Raw genomic sequence first — 22,112 nt, forward strand, 5'->3', positions numbered from 1 at the left:
CTTGTAAAGTTCCTTATCAAGTCAAGGAAGATATTTAGGAAAAATAGGTATCCTGAACTTAAGAGAGTGTGGCACGACTTGATCTTTCTCTAGAAATGGTTTCGTTACCCTGTTTCCAATATCTTCCATACTTGTGCAATGATCATGCGTATCCTAAGAGTTATCTTTCTTAAATATTGATGTTCTGAATCATGGGGTTCGAGGTTATATGGGATTATTGAGAGTTTAGTCTATCAACTACTATATTCAAGATTAGTTGTATATCAATCTAACCATAAATAAGCATAAGTGTCCAGTTTATGTCTAGTTGTGGTTCAGCCTATATATTATGCTAACCTTAGATATCGTATTTGACATTTATTAGGCTCGTAGGCTATAATCGTAATTTCCTAAGAAAGTACTAGTTTGCTATAGTCAATAGCTCTTATACTAATATGTCACACACCCGACCGGCGACGGAAACGTCAGGCTGTGTAACATTAGAATGTTGGATCACCGATATTGAGCATACATTGAATAATACAATACAATATAGGCAAGGTTATGATGGATCAAGTAATAAGAGTGGTGCATTCAATAGTTTGAAATATTTGATTTTAAATGAAAACGGTTCCACACATTATATACATTATTTTGCACACCAACTTCAATTAGTGGTTGTGGCAATTGCAAAGAAACAAAATAATGTTGAAGAATTCTTTGAACAACTAGCTATGGTGGTTACTATCATTTATGGGTCTTGTAAGAGAAAAGATATGATAAAAGACATGCAAAAAGAAAGAATAGCAGCTGAAATTGGTATTGGTGAAACTGAAATACAAATAGGGTTGAATCAAGAGATTTCCCTTATTCAAGCTGGATATACTAGATGGGGTTTACATTTTAGAACAATTGTAAGTTTGTTGAATTTGTTTGCAGAAGTTGTTGCAGTCCTTAAATATGTCAAAGAGGATAGGTCTACTTTATCTAACTATAATCAAGCAAATGGTATTTTGTTATATTTCAAGACACTTGATTTCATGCGTCTTTTACACTTGGTATTGGAAATTCTATGCCTCATGGATACCTTATCATCTTCAAAAAAAAAAGATCAATATATTTTGGATGTTGCTTCGTTAGTAAAAGGGACAAAGAAAGCATTGTTAGTTTTAGAAAAGATGGGTTTCCAAAAATTTGGAAGAAGATATGTGTTTTTTTGTGAAAAACATAGTATTGTAATTGTGGATATGTCGGAATATTATGTTACCCCACAAAAGCATAGGACCAATAAGACAAATTAACATCATTTTGAAGTTATGATTTTTAGCATGATTTTGGATATGCAAATTCAAGAATTTAGGGATAGATTTGGTGAAGTTGGCACGAAGTTGATGAAGAACATGGAGGCTTTAAGTCCTTGTGACTCATTTTTTAATTTTCATAAATCAAAGTTGTTAAAGCTCAACGAGATATACAAAAAAGATTTTGATGATTCAAAAAGGGCGCAACTTAATGGGCAACTTGATATCTATTATCACTCTTAAGTTGCAACTTGATATCTATTATCACTCTTTGCTCCATGATGAGAGATTTTTCAACTTGAAGGGAAATGCAGACATCTCTCGTTTGTTAGTGGAAACTAGGAAGCATTTCTCTTTTCCTTTGGTTTATAGATTATTAAAATTGACTTTGGTTTTGTCCGTCGTAACCACAATCGTTGAATAGTGTTTTTCTGCAATGAAGTTCTTAAAGATCAATTTGCATAATAGAATAGGTGACGATTTTATGAATGGTGCTTTGATTTGTAGTGTAGAAAATGAAGCACTAGAGAATTTTACAACTGAAAATGTAATTACTCGCTTTTGTAAAATGAAAGAGCAAAGATGTGGAACTTTAAAAATTAACTTTGTTATGGAAGTTTAACTTTATATCTAATGAAATTATGGATTTTTTTCTTATTATATATTACACGATTTTTTTTCAAGATACCTCTTTACTCAAACTCTGGCTCCGCCACTATTACCGAAGATTGTTTGATTATTGCAGTTAATTCCATATTTTGTAAACAGAATGATCTAGAATCTGCTGTTGTTAGTAGAGATGCAGGCAAATAACATTCACAAACATCATAATCTAGCCGCTTTCAATTCCATTTTTTTTGCAACAAGTTCAAGACACTTAGGTGCTGTTTGATTTTCTGAAGCAAAAATTCATGAAGTCTGCGGACCACCTCTACAACCCTCTGCAGTAGAAGAGGTGGACCAAACAGCTGCAGATTGTAATAAGAAGCGTGTTTGTTTTTTTAACATCTGCATACTGTTGCAGATATTAAAAAATTAAAATAAACTAATTTTATAAATCAAAAATAGTTTTTTAATATGGAAAATTTAATAACGTATAACATTTCGACAAAAATTAATGATAATTCAATAAAATATAATGATATTTCAACAAAAAAAATAAAGATATTTAGTAAAAAAATAATGATATTTCATCAAAAATTATCATTATTCAATATAAAAAAACGAAAAAAAAAATCAACAAGAATAAGCAAAAAAAACGAAAAAAATGAAATAAAATTTCAACAACATATAATAAAAAATTCAGCAATAAAAAAAAAAAAAAAAAAGGCTGGAAGAGGTTGAAAGAGGCAGTACAAGTGCTGCGCTAAACAGAGCACGTGCAGAGATTTTTACTATGAAGACTTCTAAAAAACAAACAGCTGCGAGATGAAAAGTGTTGCGCGTGTGCTGCGCCGCGCAACAATAAGAGGTCTAAAAATGTTTTTTCCAAAAAACAAACAGCATCTCACACTCAATTCCTACTCTATGAAATTCCAGTATAATATAAGTACCATTCCTCCATACATCTTTGTCGATAATTGATTACAACATTAAAAAAAAAAAAAAAAAACAAAACTTCGCATGTAGTTAATATTCTATTACACAGGGTATTCAAGGTTGAGGAGTTCCTTAGGGTCATAATTTTTACTCAAACATGTTAGATTATAACAAAAAGTCATGTCAATAAAAAGAAAATTAAATTTTTATTCTCCAACAAGGTGGACTAAAATGGGATCATATTCGATCTTGTATGCTTGCTTTTTAATTTGTGCAAAAATATATAAATGTCTCTAATAGTGTTATCATAGAAAATAATCATATAAAATAGAAGGTTTGTGAAGCTCAGCCTTATCTTATATAACAAAGTAACAAACACAATCTTGATATTATTTAGAATATTAATAGGAGAGAAGTTTATGCACAAACCAAATATGCTCATGGCGTGCTTGTTTTTTAACCACCAAAGTGTCTTGGAGTCATTATCAGACGTTTATCTTTAGCAAGTTTCTTTATTTGATCAATTACTCCAATTTATTGAACCTTGCATGTGTATATTGTTGACATCTAAGATCTCTTCCATCCCTCGATCAAAGAATGTTAGAAAGTTACCACATTTACTAGTACTAGCTTGCAAATGCTTTTGCTTTTGTCTAGCTCCTTCATTTTTTTAATATTTAGGTGTAAATGAAGTTTTTTTTTTTTTTTTTTTTCTCTATTTAAATGATAGTTAACCTACTTTTAAATAGTAAATACCGAATATATCTTCTGTCGAAACTTGAACTCGTGATCTCTCAATTGAAAAAATCTATACTTATTAAAAGCAGGTTATAATCACATAAGAATAATTAATGGCATGATTATATATAAATTTTAGAATATGTTTGTAAAAACTAACTGTTAACTAAAAACTAAGAGCAAAAAGTTGTAAATTTTATATGTATTAATGTGGCCAATAAAAATAGTCTTTTAAATGGGTAAAAATGTCATAAAATATAAAAGCTAAATGTTCTTTTAAACAAATATAAGATATTTTTTTATCAGATTAAAATAAATTTTATTTGTATATTTCAATCTCAAACATTAAAATATCATATTTTATCCGATCTAAGTTCTAATTATCATATTTATCTTTCTTAAATTTAGAAAATATTATATTTTTCCAAATTATTATTTTTAATATTTTAAAAACAATTATAATCATTTTGAAACATTATTTTTTATCAATATCATTATATCTTTATATAAGTATGACTAAAATATATTTATATTATTTATAAGCTTTTTAAATATTATATTTATAAAATTATTATTTTAATCAGTTTAACTTATAAAAATATTTAACTAAAAATGCAATTAATAATTGAAGTTTATGTTTGTAATCCCTTTGATCAGAAAAAGTGAATTTATTTAATATAATATTTTTAAAACCCTCAAAAATGTTTTCTTTTCTTACTTTTAAAATAAAAAGAACGAAGATGATATTTGATGTTATTATAAATTTGGGGTATAGAAAGGTTTGGAAATTCTGAGAATTGTAGTATTACTTTCAAATTAAAGTATTTCGGTGGTATTTCCAATCTTTAATCGGAAAAGACTCGAAAATTGAGAGTAAGAAGAGAAAATCTAATTGTTACGAATTTCGAATGTACCATCAAATGAAGACCAATATTAGTTAAATACCTTTTCCATTAGAAAACTATTACAAGATAGTTGTATGTCTGAAAATTGACAAAAAACAATTTGATGTCTGAGAACTGTCACTAATCCGTCAGGGGCTGCCGCCCCTTGGGCCCCGCTCCTAGGGGCGCTGCCCCTGGACCCCTGTTCATTCAGGGGCTTCGTCCCTAAATGACAGTCTACTTTGAATCTTGAATAAACTTAAGTGTGCACTCAGCACCTTTCTTATTTGTTTAATATTCATCAACATTGATTTTGGTCAACAAGTCAATCCATTACACTTAAATACACATTGATGATACAAAATCACCAACAAACCTCCTCCATTTAAGTGTAATCTTGATTAACTTAAAACAAAACATAACAACAACAACAACAACAAATTGACGCATAAATGAAATGTCGTGACGATTGAATTTCATATTAGTACATTATTCATTCAAAATATTCGAATATCAAGGTGTCACTAAGGATTAAATCATTTCTATTCATAGTGAATACATAAAGATAATACATACAACAATTTATGTTCTCATAAGCTCTAACTTGACACTATATTTTACTAGCTTGTGTCACATCCTTTAATAAGCATATCAAAGCCAAGTCCTAACTTCTTGAAGCAGCTAAACTTCATGCTTATATAGGTAATTCTTTTATTTTTGCACCTGTAAATGCAATTTTTCAAAAGAACTATTAAGAATATAAATTCAACCTCCTTAACTTGCAGTACTTAACACATACGTTGGGATGCTAATAATAATGTGTTCCAATCTTCAAATATCAAGCTTTCTACATTGAATTCAACATCTAATATTACATTATATGGGAATTAGGTATCTCAATGTAAAAGATTTTAAGTGGGCTTTAAACCCATCCCTACAGCCGCTTTGTGTACAAGATCTCTTGCTAACCCTTTGGTTAGATGATCGGCTAAATTCAACTGAGTTCTTACAAACTCCATAGATATCACACCAGTCATGATGAGCTCACGAATCATGTTATGTATAACACCTAAATGTATAGACTTTCCATTGTACACTTAACTATAAGCCTTAGCCAAGGTTGCAGCACTATCACATCTGATAGAAATAGGAGATATTGGTTTAGCTCATAATGGAATTTCATAAATCAAATTCCTTAGCCACTCAGCTTCTTTACCAGCAACATACAATGCAACAAACTCTGACTCCATGGTTGAGTTAGTAATACAAGTTTGTTTCTTAGATGCCTAAGAAATGGCACCTCCTCTAAGAAGAAAAACTCAACCACTTATAGAGGAATGATCCTCTAAGTTGTTAATCCAGCTGGCAGCTGAATAACCTTCCAAAACAAAAGGATATCTACTATAAGTTAAACCATAATTGATGGTCCTTTTCAAATACTTGAATACTCTACTCATAACTTGCCAATGATGTGAACTAGGATTACTAGTATATCTACTAAGTCTTCCCACAGCATATGTTATATCAGGCCTAGTACTAATCATGACATACATTAGACAACCAATAGCCCTTGAGTATTCAAGTTGATACATTGGAGATCCTTTATTAGGTAGAAGCTTAAGACTAGGATCTATAGGAGTGTTAACAACAGAACAATACTCAAAGTTAAACTTTTTCAATATATTATCAATGTAATGAGACTGAGAAATTGAAATCCCATTGTTTCCTTTTCTAAGTCTTATACCAAGAACTAACTCAGCCTCCCCTATGTCTTTCATGTCAAAACTAGAGGATAAAAATTTCTTGGTTTTATCAACTTCACCTTGATTAGTACCAAAAATTAATATATCATCAACATATAGACAAATTATAACTCCTTTACATACGCATTTGTCAGATTGGTTTAATGCAAAACCATTAGATAATCTCACATCATCAAACTTTTGATGCTATTGTTTTGGTGCTTGTTTCAAAGCATATAATGATTCTTCAACTTGCACACCTTATATTCATTATCATGCATCACAAATCCTTCAGGTTGTTTCATGTAAATTTCCACATCCAAGTCACCATTCAAGAATTCAGTTTTCACATCCATTTGTTGAATCACAAGATTATGTATAGCTAGAAGAGCTAATAATAATCTAATAATGGAAATTCTAGCAACATGAGCATAAGTATCAAAGAAATCAATACCTTCTTTTTGCCTATATTCTTGGATAACAAATCTAGCTTTATACTTATCAATTGTGCCATCCACCTTCATTTTCCTTTTGAGGATCCATTTACTTTCTGATGCTTTACAACCAGGAGGTAAATCTGACAATACCCACGTATTGTTATGCATGATAGAATCAATCTCATGTTGAATTGCTTCTTTCCCGAAATGAACATCCCCATAAGCCATAGCTTCAATAAAAAAATTTGGATCCTCCTCAATATTAAAACAATATTAATGTTCGCATATAGTCTCATTCCTTGTTCCTCCAACTAGATAAAGTTGAAAATCATATCCAAAAGACTTAGATTTTCTAGACCTTGTGCTTTTCCTAGGTTCATGTACAAAACTTACACCACCAGAAACATCTTCAGCTTGATTAGTACTATTGCAAGAAGATTGATGAATCATGTCCCTTGGTCTAGGTATTGATGTAAATCTTTCTTCATCAAAGATAGCATCTCTTGATTCTATCACAGTGTTTACAGACATAGAGTAATTAGATTCTAAAACATATAATCTATATGATTTTGAATGCTCAACATATCCAATAAAGATACAATCTACACCTCTCTCACCTAATGTTTTCCTTTTAGGTTTAGTGAGCCTTAAAACTTCTCTACAACGCCAAACTTTGAGATAACTCAAATTTGGTACTTTTTTACACCAAAGTTCATAAGGAGTATTCTAACTCCTTTTATTTGGAGTTATGTTCAAGATGTAACATGCATTTAACATTGCTTCACCCAAAAACCCTTCACTTACTCCAAAATAGGACAACATGGAATTAACCATTTCTTTCAAAGTCTTATTCTTTCTTTCAGCTACACCATTTTGTTGTAGTATATAAGGAGCTATGGTTTGATGTATTATTCCAGTTTGTTCAAAATGAACTGGATCATAATACTCACCACCTCTATCAGTACGCAAGACTTTTATTAATTTATTTTTATGAAGCTCAACTTGTTGTTTATAAATTATAAATTTATCAAGTGATTCATTCTTATAATGTAGCAAATAGACATAACAATATCTAGATACATCATCAATAAAAGTAACAACATACTTTTTGTTTCCAAAGGAAGGTGTTACATGGAAATCACATAAATCACTATGTATAAGATCCAACACATTGCTTTCCCTAACAACATCTTTGAAATGTTATCTAGTGATTTTAGTTAGCATGCATGTTTTACATTTTTCATTATTTTGCATATCAAAAGCAGGAAATAAACTCATTTTAGACATGTACTTTAATCTCTTGTAATGAATGTGTCCTAGCCTAGCATGTCATAATTCATATTTATTAAAATTATTGCTAGTACTAGTAAAAGTCATGCAAATAGAATTATCAATAGAAGGATAATTAATATTAAGCCTAATCATTCCATTACATACATATCCAAATCCTATAAAAGAACCATATCTTGACAAGATATACTTGTCACTTTCTAATACTTGTTTGCAACCACAATTATTTAATACAATTTCCGACACAAGATTCTTACAAATCCATGGAACATATAAAACATTGTTCAAACACAAACATTTCCCAGAAGTAAAGGTATGTAAAATAGATCCTAGTCCACTGATTGGTTATGTTACAACATTTCCCATCTTTGCAAACATGACATGTTGTTCCCGAATCAACCCACCATGGAACATTATCATTCAGCACATAAAATACTTTAGAAATAACATAAATATAATACTGAATATATTTAGAATTTTGCATGAAAACAGAAATCTGACCTTGTTGTTTTTCTGGATCCTTGGATCCACTTGGTCCAGCACCATCCTTGTTCACTTTATAAAAACGACAATCTTTCTTGAAGTGGCCCAGTTAGTTACAATTCCAACACACCACTTTAGCCTTATTGTTGGAAGACTTGACATCATTTCCTTTAAACTTCCTTTTTCCATTAGAATTCTTTTGATTATTTAATCCTTCTCCATCCACCATCTTCATAGAAGAGGAACCAACTTGGTTCTTGCCTTTAGGATTGTTATCAAGTTCTTGAGTCCTTAAGGACTCTTCAATCCATAAATGGATTCCAAGTTGAGTCAAAGGCAATTCCCTTTTGTTATGTTTTAGATTGTGTTTAAAATCCATCCAGGAAGGGGCCACTTTGTCAATGATCACAACCACACAAATGGCTTCATCCATTTTCAGATTGTGTTGAGCAAACTGTCCTAGAATCCTTAACATGGAATTGTTCCATAACAGGCATGGAGTCAACTATCTTGTAACCCATAAAGTTACTGACAATAAACTTCTTGCTAGAAGCATCTTCAGCTATGTAGTTGGACTCAAGAGAATCCTATAGTTCATTTGCAGATTTGAAATTTTGGTAGATATCAAACACAGAGTCAGACATACCATTGAGAATATGACCACGGAATATATAATCATCATTTTACTACTTTAATCTCCTTCTTGTTGCCTCTAAAGGTTCATCTTCAACAGATTTCTGGTAAGACCGACATAGGTTTACTCAGAACATACACCACATTCAGAGTGATAAGGAGAAACTTCATCTTCTTCTTCCATCTACGAAAGTCTTACCCTTCAAACTTATTTAGTTTGTCAAATTTGTCATTTCCTTCACAGATTCGCCACTTGCCATTATCACAGAAATACTTTAATCTTTGTTAGAAATTTGGGGTATAGAAAGTCTTGGAAATTCTGAGAATTGTGATATCACTTTTAGATTAAAGCATTTAGGTGGTACTCCCAATCTTTAATCGAATAAGACTCAGAAACTGAGATCAAGAACAGAAAATCTGATTGTTAGGAATTTTGAATGTACCATCAAGTGAAGACCAAAATTAGTTAAATACATTTTCCACCAGAAAACTGTTACAAGATACTTATATGTCTGAAAACTGACACAAAAATAGTTTGATGTTTGAAAATCGTCACTAATCTGGGTTCTTTCTATAAGGATCAAAACAAAGTAAAAAATTGGGTTTATTTCCAAAAATTCAGATTGATAAGTATACAGCTAGACTTGTTGACCAAAATCAATCTTGATGAATATTCAAGGAATTATTTATACATGAATCTTTACCCGTCAACATTAAGTTGGTATATACTTTTGTTCCATATTATTCATAATTAAGAAATTATCTAGATAACTTTGTAATTTGTACTTGACATGTCTAGAAAAATCACACACATACACACACACACACACACACACATATATATATATATATATATATATATATATATATATATATATATATATATATATATATATATATATATATATAGGGTTAGGTTCATTTGAGACCACCTATATTTTGTGAGACCGTGAGACGCATTTTTTTATTTATTTTTATTTTTTTTAGTTAATTCATGTTCCGAAAATAATATTTAAAAAAAGAATTTTTTGATTTTTCCATTTATTTTGCATTTTAAAATTATTTTTAGGATATGTACAGTGTAATATTCTATTTAGAATATTTCACGTATTTTTCAAAAAAAATAGAATTTTTTTTATTTTTTTTATTTTTTTTATATTTTTTAGTTAATTCAAGTTCCGAAAATAATATTTAAAAAAAGAATTTTTAGATTTTTCCATTTATTTTGCATTTTAAAATTATTTTTTAGAATATGTCAGTGTAATATTCTATTTAGAATATTTCACGTATTTTTCAAAAAAAAAAAACGGAATTTTTTTTTATTTTTTTTTATATTTCTCTTAGTTAATTCAAGTTCCGAAAATAATATTTAAAAAAAGAATTTTTGGATTTTTCCATTTATTTTGTATTTTAGAATTATTTATAGATTTGGTGTCACGGTCTTACAAAATTAGAATGGTCTCAAATGAACCTGATATATATATATATATATATATATATATATATATATATATATATATATATATATATATATATATATATATATATATATATATATATATATATATATATATACACACACACGCTTTATTTTTTTTCGTTAATAGATTATTTTACAACCAAACTCCAAACTTTTCAAACAAAAATTGAACTTACCTATAATGCATTTTTTGGGAACAATTAATAATATTAAATATGCTTAGTTTTTACTGTAATTAATCTTAAACGCATTATATATTTCTTGAAATTAGTAATTTTTATTATTTTTAATATAAAATGTTTATAACAAAGTTTATTTATTTACAAGCTTACCGTGCTTGAATTACCATTGGTTAGAGTTTACATCTTTTAAACTATAACAAGTCCCAAATTGCTTAGTAGAAAATAGCTAGTCATTTTTAATTTTAATTTATTAAAATTCATCAAAATAATAATTTAAATAGATATAATATTCTACAAAAATATAAAAAAATAGATTTATTTTAAATTAAGATTTATAAATAATATAATATTGGATTAATAAAAATAAAGATTAAAAAAAAAAACAATTCTAAATCGTGATTCAACCAAGCACGAACAGTCAACCACGTCTGGCATTCAACTTGTATCTACTCTACAGCGAATCCCTTTCCCCTTCTGTACAACATTTCTAGCACACAACCCATGATGAACAATCGTCAAAACCATCGTTAGGGTTTCGTTCGCATTTCCCCCATAATCCTTTTTTCATTAGAAGCATTTGGCGAAGCTTCGCTGTCGTACGCTGTATTTGGAGAGGCAAAAGTCTTCACAGATCCGAAGCTGTGAACAATGGCGGGTCCTGTGGGTCGTAGAGGAACGAACGCGTCGCAATCGATTCGTGGATCTAGAATCGCCGTTGCAATTGTTATCGGAGTTCTACTCGGATGCATATTCGCAGTTTTATACCCTCATGGTCTCTTCTCCGATATATCTAATCCCACTTCTCATTTTCGGAGTCGCCGTCTTTCCAAAGCGAATCCAAAGGTTCAATTTCCTGAACTCATAGTCACTCCTATTCTATTGTTACACTAAATTACTCCATATTCAGTATTTATTTTGCTTGCTTGAATGGGTTGCTTAGGAATACAATTTCTTGACTGAAGAATTGGTTGACTTTTTTTGTGCAAAACTATTCTTTGACTTTTTATCGGATCAAGCGTTTCTCTTGAATTCCGTGAATGGTTTGAATCTATTAAATCAAGAGCTTCGTGTACTCACTTTTGTATAGAAAATAGATACACATTGCCTTGATATGCAACATGTTCCTATTCAGCTGTAAAACTAATCTGGATCTTAGAAATGTCTAACTACAAATACTACAAATGGAAATTCGTTTTCATAAACAACATTATTCATTTGTGTTTAAGACGAAAGGTCTTCTGTCTAACATCAAGAATCAAAATGTAGCTTTCTTGTTAGGGTGTAATTGTATTTGTTTTCCATTACCATATTGGGCAACTAGGGTTGGTGAATTGGGGAAGAGAACATGTAATGAAGCCTTCAATGGTTGTTTTTGGTAGTTAAACATGAAATTAATCATCCTAAATAAGTTCCTTTACATTTTAAAGTGATTACAGATCATTATCATTACTAGTGCAAACAAAATCCATATTTTTACACTTAATGTAATGAAGCCTTCAATGGTTGTTTTTGGGCTTTTTTAGTTAAACATGAAATTAAGAATCCTAAATAAGTTCATTCACATTTTAAAGTGATTACAGATGATTATCATTACTAGTGTAAACAAACTCCATATTATTAGACTTACTTTTATATGTTACAGATTAGTGGCATGATAATTGACATTGTTTTCAAATCTGTATACTTTGTATGAATATAAAAGCATAAGAAAGAAATTGACATTGTTGTCAAATTATCCCCTGTTCAATAAAACTAAAAACTTGCTTCTTACTTACTCAATATTACTTGTTAATTTGAACAACAAAGAAATCTGACATTGTTTTTCAATTTTCATTCATCCCCTATTCAATTATTACAAAAAAAGCATAAGCTTTTTATAATCAGAATTACATAACCTAATATACAAACCCTCTTCTTCTTCCTTTTTCAGATCGAATCAACTTCATGTGAATCAACAGAAGAAGTCAGCAAACTAAAATCAGAAATGACAGATCTATCCAACAAAAACGATGAATTAAAGAAACAAGTCAGGGACCTAACCGTAAAATTACAAGCATCTGAACAAAAAAATGGTCAATCCGACTCCGATCAACAAATCGTACCCGTATCCAACCCACCAAAACCCGGCCCATTCGGAACAGTAAAAGGCACGACAATAAACCCTACAATCCTCCCGGACCCCACCATAAACCCTAGACTCGCTAAAATCCTTGAAAAACTCACAACCAAAAAGGAAGTAATAGTCGCGTTAGCCAATTCCAACGTCAAATCCATGTTAGAAGTCTCCGTTTCCAGCATCAAGAAAGCCGGAATCCCGAATTACCTCGTAGTCGCTCTCGACGACGGAATCGTCGACTTTTGCAAAGAAAACGACGTCGCGTTCTACAAACGTGACCCAGACGAAGGAATCGATTCCGTTGCTAAATCCGGTGGGAATCACGCTGTTTCCGGTCTAAAATTCAGAATCTTACGGGAATTCCTACAACTCGGGTACAGCGTTCTTTTATCCGACGTGGACATCGTTTACATACAAAACCCTTTCAATTTCATCTACCGGGATGCTGACGTGGAGTCCATGTCAGATGGGCATGATAACTTCACAGCTTATGGGTATAACGATGTGTTCGATGAGCCTTCAATGGGGTGGGCTAGATACGCGCATACAATGCGAATTTGGGTTTATAATTCCGGGTTTTTTTATTTGAGGCCAACGATCCCAGCCATTGAATTGTTGGATCGTGTGGCTGAGAGGCTCTCTAAGCCACCACCTGCGTGGGATCAAGCGGTTTTTAATGAGGAGTTGTTTTTTCCTTCGCATCCAGGGTATATTGGTCTTTATGCTTCGAAGAGGACTATGGATAGGTATATGTTTATGAATAGTAAGGTGATGTTTAAGGAAGTGAGGAAAGATGAGAAATTGAAGAAGTTGAAACCGGTTATTGTTCATGTGAATTATCATCCGGATAAATTGCCGAGAATGAAAGCGGTTTTTGAGTTTTATTTTAATGGGAAACAGGATGCACTTGAGCCCTTTCCTGATGGGTCTGATTGGTAAATGGTAAAAAGAGGATGGTTTTATTTTTACCATGTTAGGTAAATTTTATAATGATTTTGAAAGAATATGTATGTGTATTATGATGAATCTTTTCAATACTTGATACTTGTTAACCTTAGTAAGTAATGATGTTTTAATGGTATTTACATCCTTTGCAAATTTGCATATATATGTTTTTTTCACCTTTTTGCATGACATAGGTACAAATGGGCCTCAATGATATGGTGTTTTTGGGAGGGGAGTTCAATTTCATTCATTTGTATAATCGTTGGAATTTCGGTAGGGGAGTGTTTTGGATTCATTCCATGATTGTGTTATGTCGAGAATATAATTAGTACTATTTTAGATATTTTTTATATAATACAATATCCTTCAAAATTTTAAATAAAACAAAAACTAGACTAGTATGAAATTTGAAGATAAGCTAGGATATCATTACTTGACCTTGGATATAAACCAAGAATTTAGAAAAAAAAATTATGTAAATAGAAACAAGTAAACCAAGAATTTGTATTTCTTTAATTCTAAACCACGAATTTAGAAATATAATTATGTAAATAGAAACAAGTAAACCAAGAATTTGTATTTCTTTTCTTCTAAATCTCATTATTATAATAAAAAAATATGTTCATTCTCCTATCGGCAAACGTTATATTATTAAAATTAAAATCTCTCATTAATATTATATATTTATATATAATTTTATATATTGCAACTGACTTATTAGTTAATGTTACCGGACATCATTTTTAGGATCTAGTTGTTTAACTAGTCTTCAAAATTGTATGAAACAAGATTGGATCGTAAATACCTATTGCCAACTGAAATCCTTTTTGAAGAAGACAACTAGAAACAAAAAGAATATGTTTATATTAAAGCAATACTAATGAAATTTCATTGTATTTTTTTTTTTTTTTTTCATTCTCACATATTACTCAAGTAACCACACCATAAAGCGTTGAGGTGCCGAAATTTATTTAGCACTTGATTTATCTTCAAGAAATCTTTTCTTGCAATCCATTAATCAACTCCAGTTTAACTCTTTTCCACCACCAACGATCTAATTATGCAAATCAACAATTTTAAACATAATAAGCCCTTTTTATCTTAATTTGCATCAACATTCAATATAAATGTAATTGGTATTGCACAAGATATATAGGTATATAATAGGCAATATAAGTTATATACGATTATCATATATACATTTCACTACCTTATACTCCTTGTACCATTTGATTATTTCAGCATAAGACAAGTTTTCCTTCAACATTCAAACGTGGATAAATTTATAGTCATCCACATGTTCCCTATAACAAGTAAGTTTAATCATCCTTCAAGTTTTCCTATATCATGTGTCCTGAAGCATATGATTATGAACCTCTTGCCTTGTTTATCAACCTTTCATGTATATAAACACATAACTATTACTGGTCCAGCATAGGAAAGTAAGCTTAAGACATGCTTCCCACAACACAACTTTTCAACAATCATACAGAAGTTATGCACGAAAAAATGTGAGTGTACTGAAGTTTTTTTATCCCCTCTTCTTGCTAGCAATGTATTTCCAATCTCTGATGCCTTGATATTCCTTTTGATAATTCATCTCCTTAAGAGCATTCGTTTTTAATTGTCTTAATTAATTAATAGACAAAATAATCCTAATGCAAATAACAAGAAACATCATCTCCATTTAATTTGCCTTTAATTATGCGATGTTGGGTAACGAGAAGATTACATTACAATTAAACAGTTTATAAAACGATAAAACCAAATATAGTAAAATCATCTACAATGCATAGTTTGGTGAGATTGTTCAGGGAGGTGACATGCATGTCTAATTGACATTTAATAGATTGAAAAATGATAAACATTATACATTAGTTGCCGCCTAAAAGCACATATAGGAGCTTAATCACGGAACACTAAGGATATTTTAGACAAGTCATGGTTGGTTTTAACATTGAACATCTTGTATAAACATTAATATATAGAATTGTACCATAGTAAAATGTTATCTTGGATATAAATTTTGGTAATTATTAAACTTTTCAATCGGAAAAAAGAACTTCATATGTCATAAATTAGATTTATAAATATGTTTTTATTAGATTTTATAGAGTTTAAATTTACCATTGAAAAATTATGATACTGTTTTATAAAAAGAGAATAATTATAAAGGAGTTTAATAGATTAATTGTGTATACCCTAAGAAGTACATTCGTCTGATACTTTCAATCGCTAAGTATACATGCATTTAATTATGTGAAATAAAAATAGTTAAAAGAATAGGAACATTGAATTTAATACTTGTAAAAGAGAAATTAAATATCCTATATTTATCGATTTTATTTGAATCGTTTGATAATAATAATGATCTTCGTTTGGATGAACCGGTTTGATCTGATCCGATCAAGTGAATCCAAATGAATATCGGTTTTCAAAACATGAATCCAAATAATCAAAACTAAATTTAAATCCGATCCGATCCAAACAAATTACAATTAGGTTGGATTGGTTTTTACAATTCGATTTTTTAAAGGCAATATATATATATATATATATATATATATATATATATATATATATATATATATATATATATAGGGTTAGGTTCATTTGAGACCACCTATATTTTGTGAGACCGTGAGACGCATTTTTTTTATTTTTTTATTTTTTTTAAATTTTTTTTAGTTAATTCATGTTCTAAAAATAATATTTAAAAAAAGAATTTTTTAATTTTTCCATTTATTTTGCATTTTAAAATTATTTTTAGAATATGTACAGTGTAATATTCTATTTAGAATATTTCACGTATTTTTAAAAAAAAATAGAATTTTTAAAAATTTTTTTAGTTAATTCAAGTTCCGAAAATAATATTTAAAATTTTTTTTTTATAGATTTTTCCATTTATTTTGCATTTCAAAATTATTTTTTAGAATATGTCAGTGTAATATTCTATTTAGAATATTTCACGTATTTTTCAAAAAAAAAAAAAACGGATTTTTTTTTATTTTTTTTAATATTTTTTTTTATTTTTTTAGTTAATTCAAGTTCCGAAAATAATATTTAAAATTTTTTTTTTGGATTTTTCCATTTATTTTGCATTTTAAAATTATTTTTAGATTTGGTCTCACGGTCTCACAAAATTAGAATCGTCTCAAATGAACCTGAACCTATATATATATATATATATATATATATATATATATATATATATATATATATATATATATATATATATATATATATATATATATATATATATATATATATATATATATATATATATATATAGGGGAGAGTTCATGCGAAAATGCAAATAAATTGCGAAAACGCAAAAACAAGAAAAACCAATGATATTGTGTCACTTCAACATTATATTTTGGAAAATAATTCATCCAAACTTTGAAATATATGATGATAATCGATGATAGATGATAAATTATTTCATATTAGCAAAGTATGATTTTTAACATTTTTATTAAGAAAACATGAATTTAAAAATGATTAAGGACATAAAAAAATATAATTATCAAAACCGTCTTTAAATCTATATTACTATAACACCGTCCAATGTAAACTTACTATATTTAATTTATTGCTAATAAATTTATTTTTTTATAGTACATGTGCTTGATTTTCACAAGATAAAATCTGTTTTCGCGTTTTCGCAAGATATTTATATTTTCGCATGAACCTCTATATATATATATATATACACTACGAATAAAATATTTTATTGATAAAACTTTTGAGATTGAGTACAAATTAAAATATTATATCCAATGAAAATATCAAATAATTAAAATTAATAATTTAGTAAATTTATAAATAGTTAAAAATACATACTAAAAAGTAAATAATAAGTTGTTATTTGTTTTTTTATTCAGTTATTATTTTATAAACCAAAACTAATCTCAAATCCAAAATAATAATTTGTTTTTCTGAAAATAAATCTAAAAATCGGAATACTTCCATCCAAATTGTGTAATTCGATAATATTTTCCTATTTTTTGTTTCCATTTTTCTTCCCACCTACTTAATATTATAAGAAAGCTGTAAAATTAACATTTTAATTAAATTTAAATTAAATTTAATTACAGTCATCAATTCCATAATTTGATTTTATAGGAAGAGTATGGATAGTGAATAGGTTACAGAATAATCATTTAATACAAACTTACAAAGTAATAAATGGTGCTCACTTTATTAATCGCGTGGATCAACATCCAACTACTCAGGTTCCATGCAACTTCTTGTGGTCATCGCACGACCCAGCCGTTTCCATGACTCGGCAACTCCGGCGAGTATTTCATAAGATGACCCGCCACAACTCAGTGTCTCTCTAGCACTTGCTTCTAGTTCTTTAACCCTTCTCCTAATCTTCCTACCCTCCTCACCTTCCATAACCACCCTCACCACCAGCTCTATCTCCTTTCTCCCCACCACCACCGTCTCTCCTCTTTCCCCAACCACCGGCATCTTCACTGCCACCCCTATCTCCTCGCTCAACATCGTCGCATTCATCCTCTGCTCCGCATATAGCGGCCACCCAATCATCGGAACACCATGTTTAATGCTCTCCAAGGTAGAGTTCCACCCACAATGAGACAAATATGCTCCGGTAGACGGGTGGTTCAGCACCGCCACCTGCGGTGCCCATGAGCTCACGACCAGCCCTACTTCCTTTGTCCTCTCAACAAACCCATCTGGCAAGTACACTCTAGGATCGTCTGAGTCAACCCCGGCGGTAAAAAGAGCAGCAAAAGCAGAGTCACTCGGAGTTCGCACCACCAGGATGAACCGTTGCTGACTCAGTTCTAAACCTAAAGCCAACTCAGTTAGTTGCACATTTTTCAGTGTCCCACCACTTCCGAGTGCAACAAACAGAACCGAGTCTTTTGGTTGTCTGTCAAGCCATGCCATAACTTCTCTCGTATCGGCGTTTCCATCCGAAGCCGATTCAATCCGTTTGGTGAGCGGTCCAATGGGATAAACCGGCGGTGTGGGAATGTCAGCGAAGAAGGGTTCGGTTTCTAGAGCTTTGAGCCAAACCGGTTCAAGATCATGCCAAGTATTTGCGAATATCCCTTTAGCCATGGATAGCCTGCTGACATGCATCAAGTACCATTTGTACTCGTCGATCTTTCTGTTCCGGACCTGATCCAGTAAGTCGTGGGTTTGGATTCGGTTACAACCCGGTATCTTGATGGGTTCGGGTAGATCTACGAACTCGCCTTCAACTTCCCTGTCAAGCGTCGGAAGATACAAGGAGAACGCCAAAAGAGCTGCTGATGCCGTGAAAAACGAGTAAACCGGAATGGATAGGTCTTTACATGCATCAAAAACGTCGGTGCAGAAGATGTCGATGATAAAAGCTTGAAGCTTCGGTCGGTTGTTTAATGCAGACAACAACACTGACCGAAGCGAGCGGATGGACTCCTGGGCTATGACGGAGAGGCGGGCGACGGCTGTCATATCATCGAAGAGGAGGCCGGACATGTCCGCAGGGGGGAGATCGACGATATGGAGGTCGGGATGTGGGGTGGCGTGGAGGTAGTTGTGTTGAGCAACCGTGGAGTCGGTGGTGATGACCAGAAAAGTGACCTGAAAGTTATGTTGAGTGAGAAGACGAAGGGCGAGCTCGAAGAGGGGGTGATGTGACCCATTCCTGGGCTTGCGAGGAAACCCACATGGGGTTTCAATGAACTCGCATTGCTAATCTCCCCACATGTCTCCATGATTATACGACTGACGACAGGAGATGGTTTTCACAAAATCTAGCAAGCTAGGCGCCTATTATATATAGCATCGGTGTAAATATTCATTTGCATATATATGGATATATGTAATGTGCTTTCCAAAATTATTTCGTTACATAATTGGTTTCCATAGTTTCAATATTTATTGCGTGTGTCCACTTCACTTAAACATATTTTATATCCTTCTTAAAGTTGTTTTTATCTTTTTAAGCTAATTTTAATTGAAAGTAATAATAATAATAAATAAAATCAAAAGCATCGTTACTAAGAGTAGTAACATTCGCCACATCATTTTTTTTACAGTATTTTTTTTTCTATGCATTTTGGGAATACTGTTTGATTTTCTTTTTTTCTTTTTCAAACTTAAATAAATTATATTTTTTTAAACATAAACATTTCGTATTAAATAAATTATTCTTCTAATATGATATAATTTAATATACAATGTGCAATAAACATCTATTAATGACTTAAAACATTTTCTTTCATAGTAGGTCATGTATGATTATTTATTTAATATTTATTTAAACAAACTGTTTTATTGAAACCATGTTTTCATCAGGTTAATCTAAACAAAACAAATAAATAATAATGTTTTCCATAAAGGATAATAACTTAAGAGATCATTGAAGTTTTAAATTTGTTTAAAAAATATCATTCAAGTATTACATGTTCAAAAAACATCATGAAACTAAGATATATATTCAAAAAACACCAACCAAGTATGTGTTGTATTAAAAAAAACATCATCTCTATGGTTTGGGGTACTTACATGTTTAGTCCCTAACCTTTTTCTTTAACTCGGATGGTCTGTGTTTATATTTATTTTGCTTTTGGATCCCTATTGAGTTAAAAGACTAATATACTTTTATTACTTTGATTTAATATTTATTTTTATTACTTGTTAATTATTTATACAATTGATATATTTATAATAAATAACAACATAAATTGTGTAAGTAACTGATAAATAATAAAAATAATATTAAATGAAAGTAATAGGGTATATTAGTTTTTTAACTCGATCAGGTTCCAACGTCAAAACAAATTTAAACTATAGGGACCCTTCGAGTTAAGAAAAAAAAAGTTCGGACTAAATATGTAAGTTACTCCAAATCATAGAGATGATGTTTTTTAACAGAACATACTTCGTTGGTTTTTTTTTTAACATATGTCGTAGTTTGATGGTATTTTCTGAACATTTAATACTTGAATGATGTTTTTTGAATAAATTTGAAACTTCAATGGTCTCATAAATCATTTTCCTTTTTCCATAAATACATGCAAATGTTTTTTATGTACAAATTGATGGCCTAATGTCTCACATGAAGCGGAAAGTATGTTCCCACAACTAAAAGAAAAGCAATCAATCAATCTCCCATTTCTTTATCTATCTCTTCTCTTTCTTCTCGATGTGTTGGCAACGTGCCTTCCTTGTCGTGCATTCTAGCGAGAGGCTAGGGGTGTTGTATAGTGAAGCCAACAAGGCCTTGGCGATGACGGCTCCCTATAGCTTAACCACCACATCTCATCTTTGATCTATATCCTATTTCTTCTTTTAGAAATGAACATATGATTCAAATATATAGAATAATATTATTCAATTCTTTAAAAATAAGATTGAAGTTTCAGTTGACGATTTTTTTATTTTATATATTTTTAGTTTATTTTTATGTATTAATAAACTAACTGCTGATCTGAACCCCATCGATCTGTCACATTCTTCTTGGTTAGACGTGTTCATGGCACAATAATCCTGGAGAAATCCTGAATAAACCTCTAATAATAACCCGCTAAACCCAAGAAGCTACGAATCTCTGATGCATTCTTCGATACCTCCCACCGTATTACAATCTCAACCTTAGCCGGATCAACCGAAATACCCTCCTGATTGATGATATGCCCCAATAATTGTACCTCTCGCAGCCAGAATTCACACTTGGAGAACTTAGCATACAACTTATATGCCCTTAGGGTCTCCAACACCTCACTTAAGTGTTGCTCGTGCTGCTCCCTAGTCTTAGAATAAACCAGGATATCATCAATGAAAATGATCAGTGATCGATCCAGCATTGGTCTACACACCCTGTTCATGAGATCCATGAATGTTGTTGGGGCATTGGTGAGCCTGAATGGCATCACCACAAACTCATAGTGCCTATACCGAGTTCTGAAAGTCATCTTCAATATGTCCTCCTCCATGATCGTCATCTGATGATACCCTGATCGAAGGTCAATCTTGGAAAACCAGGAAGCACCCTGCAGCTGATCGAACAAATCATCAATCCTCAAAAACGGATATCGGTTCTTCACCATTAGCTTGGTCAGTTCCTTATAATTGATGCATATCCTATGGGATCCATCCTCCTTCTTCACAAAAAAGAATGGTGCTCCCTACAGGGAACTGCTCGGACGGATGAACCCTCAGTCTAATAGCTGCTGAAGTTGTGTAGATAACTCATGCATATCTGGTGGTGCCAACTGTTGGGTTTTGAGCATTCTAACACTCCTAAGTGTACATGCAACCCTAAATACCTTGGATCTATGTTTTCTCTATTATACATGCAAATAAGAACATCCAAGGTATTATCCTAATCTAGCATA

At 31.0% G+C, this 22,112-nt stretch overlaps 2 protein-coding genes and 1 pseudogene across 3 annotated transcripts; 2 read left to right on the forward strand and 1 right to left on the reverse strand.

Moving 5' to 3' along the window:
- Positions 1–434: 434 nt before the first annotated feature.
- On the forward strand, positions 435–1,523 carry LOC145045279 (uncharacterized). Its single transcript, XM_078993616.1, has 2 exons — positions 435–1,141; positions 1,307–1,523. Exons 1-2 carry the CDS (start codon positions 435–437, stop codon positions 1,521–1,523), a joined length of 924 nt encoding a protein of 307 aa, XP_078849742.1.
- A 9,611-nt stretch (positions 1,524–11,134) lies between these two features.
- Positions 11,135–13,910, forward strand: RRA3 (Nucleotide-diphospho-sugar transferase family protein). The gene is made up of 2 exons (XM_078956841.1): positions 11,135–11,531; positions 12,619–13,910. Exons 1-2 carry the CDS (start codon positions 11,337–11,339, stop codon positions 13,741–13,743), a joined length of 1,320 nt encoding a protein of 439 aa, XP_078812967.1. The 5' UTR covers positions 11,135–11,336; the 3' UTR covers positions 13,744–13,910.
- A 1,123-nt stretch (positions 13,911–15,033) lies between these two features.
- On the reverse strand, positions 15,034–19,535 carry LOC145048789 (anthocyanidin 3-O-glucosyltransferase 5-like; annotated as a pseudogene). The gene is made up of 2 exons (XR_013683049.1): positions 17,952–19,535; positions 15,034–15,144 (listed from the first exon to the last, which is right to left on the reverse strand). The product of XR_013683049.1 is annotated as an anthocyanidin 3-O-glucosyltransferase 5-like (transcript).
- Positions 19,536–22,112: the final 2,577 nt, after the last annotated feature.

The sequence above is a fragment of the Lactuca saligna genome, chromosome 5, assembly GCF_052625555.1.
Source record: "Lactuca saligna cultivar CGN05327 chromosome 5, ASM5262555v1, whole genome shotgun sequence".
Classification (NCBI taxonomy): Eukaryota; Viridiplantae; Streptophyta; class Magnoliopsida; order Asterales; family Asteraceae; genus Lactuca; species Lactuca saligna.

Coding starts and splice junctions, on each gene's coding strand:
- LOC145045279 (XM_078993616.1), top strand. CDS start 435: ATGTCACACACCCGACCGGCGACGGAAACGTCAGGCTGTGTAACATTA. Junction 1,142..1,306: donor AAAGGGACAAAGAAAGCATT/GTTAGTTTTAGA, acceptor TATGATTTTTAG/CATGATTTTGGATATGCAAA.
- RRA3 (XM_078956841.1), top strand. CDS start 11,337: ATGGCGGGTCCTGTGGGTCGTAGAGGAACGAACGCGTCGCAATCGATT. Junction 11,532..12,618: donor TTTCCAAAGCGAATCCAAAG/GTTCAATTTCCT, acceptor TTCCTTTTTCAG/ATCGAATCAACTTCATGTGA.